This window comes from Chiloscyllium plagiosum, chromosome 42, assembly GCF_004010195.1.
Source record: "Chiloscyllium plagiosum isolate BGI_BamShark_2017 chromosome 42, ASM401019v2, whole genome shotgun sequence".
Lineage (NCBI taxonomy): Eukaryota > Metazoa > Chordata > Chondrichthyes > Orectolobiformes > Hemiscylliidae > Chiloscyllium > Chiloscyllium plagiosum.
In genome coordinates, this window is record NC_057751.1 from 16,484,572 (window position 1) to 16,487,399 (window position 2,828).

The window sequence follows — 2,828 nt, forward strand, 5'->3', positions numbered from 1 at the left end:
TCTCTCTCTCTCTCTCTCTCTCTGTCTCTCTCTCTCTGCCTGCCTGTCTCTGTCTCTGTCTCTCTCTCTCACTCTCCCCCCACGGGCTCACTGTTTATTGTCCCCCCCCTGGCTGCCCGTTTGGTGACGAGCCTGTATTTCCCAGTCGAGGTGTGTTCATCCGTTACTGACCCGGGGTGGGGGTCAGTGTCTGTCCTGTTGAGCAGCTTGTGCGCACTCCGCCCAGCGGTAAACGTTTCTCTGTCTTCCTGCCCGCTGCAGTCAAGCGCCATTTCAGCGGCGGCGGAGCCATCTCGGCCGGGAACCCGGGGCTGACCGGGGAGGACGGTGTGGAGCAGACAGCCATGAGAGTCTCTCTGAAGTGCTCGATCACGTACAGACAGATCCAGCTGCCTGCAAGGGGCCATGAGTGCAAACACATACAGGTCAGTACGCTCTGCCCCTGCACTGTTGCCATGGGGATGCGGGCTGGGCCCACATTCCCGCCCCCAATCGCCCCCTTGCGAAGGTGGGGGTTGAGCCGCCATCTTGAATCCTGTGTGGTGTAGGGTCCCCCCTCACACACAGCGCCCTCAGGGAGGGAGGCCCAGGATTCTGACCCAGTGACACTGAAGGAACGGCCGATAGATTTCCGAGTCGCGGACGGTGAGGGGCTCGGAGGGGAACTTGCGGGGGGGGGGGGGGTGTTCCCATGTTCCTGCTGCCCCTTGTCCTTCCCGATGGAAGTGGCCGTGGGGTTTGGAAGGTGCTGTCTGAGGAGCCTGGGGGAGTTGCTGCAGTGTCTTGTAGATGGTACCCACTGCTGTTACTGAGCGTCAGGGGGTGGAGGGAGTGGGGGTTTGTGGGTGTGGGGACAGTCGAGCGGGGGGCTGCTTTGTCCCTGGATGGTGTCGAGCTTTTTCCCCTCCCACCCCCCATCCAGGGCAAGTGGGGAGTATTCCCTCACCCCCTCCTGACTTGGTCCTTGTCGATGGTGGGGACAGGCTTTGGGGGGAGTCAGGAGGGGAGTTACTCGCTGCAGGATTCCCAGCCTCTGAGCTGCTCCCCAGGTTAGTAATAATGTGCAGGTCTGCTCAGAAGGAAACAGTTTGTGCAGACTGCTGTGTATTTGTGTGAGTATTTGTTCACGTTATTCCACATCTGGAGTGGAGAAGGTGTCGACACTTAAGATCCATTATTGGAGCAAGGAGGGAGAAAATTGTCAAATGGAAAGGAGCAAAGAAGGCAAGAGACTAAGGCTGGGTGTGACTGAGCATGGCTTTGGAAACCTGGTCAAACCAGCCTGTGAACACTAACTCCTGAGCAGTTGCCGTTCGCTTAACATGGATGGCACGGTGGCTCAGTGGTTAGCACTGCTGCCTCACAGCACCAGGGTTTGATTCCACCCTCGGCTGACTGTCTGTCTGTGTGTGGGGTTTGCACATTCTCCCCCCAATGTCTGTGTGTGGGTTTCCTCCAGGTGCTCCGGTTTCCTCCTACAGTCCAGTGATGTGCAGGTGAGGGTGTATTGGCCATGCTAAATTACCCATAGTGCTCAGGGAGGTGCAGGTTAGGGTGGATTAGCCATGCTAAATTGCCCCATAGTGTTCAGGGATGTGTAGGTTTGGGTGGATTGGCCATGCTAAATTCCCCTTAGTGCTCTGGGATGTGCAGGTTAGGGTGGATTGGCCATGCTAAATTACCCATAGAGATCAGGGATGTGTAGGTTTAAGTGGATTGTCCATGCTAAATTACCCATAGTGCTCAGGGAGGTGCAGGTTCGGTTGGATTAGCAATGCTAAATTGCCCCATAGTGCTCAGGGATGTGCAGGTTAGGGTGGATTGGCCATGCTGAATTGCCCATAGTGTTCAGGGATGTGTAGGTTTGGGTGGATTGGCCGTGCTGAATTACCCATAGTGCTCTGGGATGTGCAGGTTAGGGTGGATTGGCCATGCTAAATTATCAATAGTGCTCAGGGATGTGCAGGTTAGGGTGGATTGGCCGTGCTAATTTGCCCCATAGTCTTCAGGGATATGCAGGTTATGGTGGATTGGCCATGCTAAATTACCCATAGTGCTCAGGGATGTGTAGGTTTGGGTGGATTGGCCATGCTGAATTACCCATAGAGATCAGGGAGATGCAGGTTAGGGTGGATTGGCCGTGTTAAATTACCCATAGTGCTCAGGGATGTGCAGGTTAGGGTGGATTGGCTATGCTAAATTACCCCATATTTTCAGGGATGTGCAGGTTAGGGTGGATTGGCCATGCTAAATTGCCCGTAGTGCTCAGGGCTGTGCAGGTTAGGGTGGATTGGCCATACTAAATTACCCATAGTGCTCAGGGATGTGCAGGTTCGGGTGGATTGGCCATGCTAAATTACCCATAGTGCTCAGGGATGTGCAGGTTAGGGTGGATTGGCTATGCTAAATTACCCATAGTGCTCAGGGATGTGTAGGTTAGGGTGGATTGGCCATGCTAAATTATCCATAGTGCTCAGGGAGATGCAGGTTAGGGTGGATTAGCCATGCTAAATTGCCCCATAGTGCTCAGGGATGTGCAGGTTAGGGTGGATTGGCCATGCTAAATTACCCATAGTGTTCAGGGATGTGCAGGTTAGGGTGGATTGGCCATGCTGAATTGCCCATAGTGTTCAGGGATGTGTAGGTTTGGGTGGATTGGCCGTGCTGAATTACCCATAGTGCTCTGGAATGTGCAGGTTAGGGTGGATTGGCCATGCTAAATTATCCGTAGTGCTCAGGGATGTGCAGCGTAGGGTGGATTGGCCGTGCTAATTTGCCCCATAGTCTTCAGGGATATGCAGGTTAGGGTGGATTGGCCGTGTTAAATT

General features: G+C 54.2%; 1 protein-coding gene across 1 annotated transcript in view; it reads left to right on the plus strand.

The window, feature by feature from the left end:
• LOC122542986 (zinc finger MIZ domain-containing protein 1-like) overlaps positions 1 to 2,828 on the plus strand; it is a gene marked incomplete at its 5' end in the record, with an annotated part of 44,975 nt that overhangs the window by 13,303 nt on the left and 28,844 nt on the right. Inside the window, one exon of the mRNA XM_043681131.1 lies at positions 262 to 425. Within this exon, the coding sequence (XP_043537066.1) occupies positions 262 to 425 (164 nt within the window). The remainder of the gene's footprint in view (positions 1 to 261; positions 426 to 2,828) is intronic.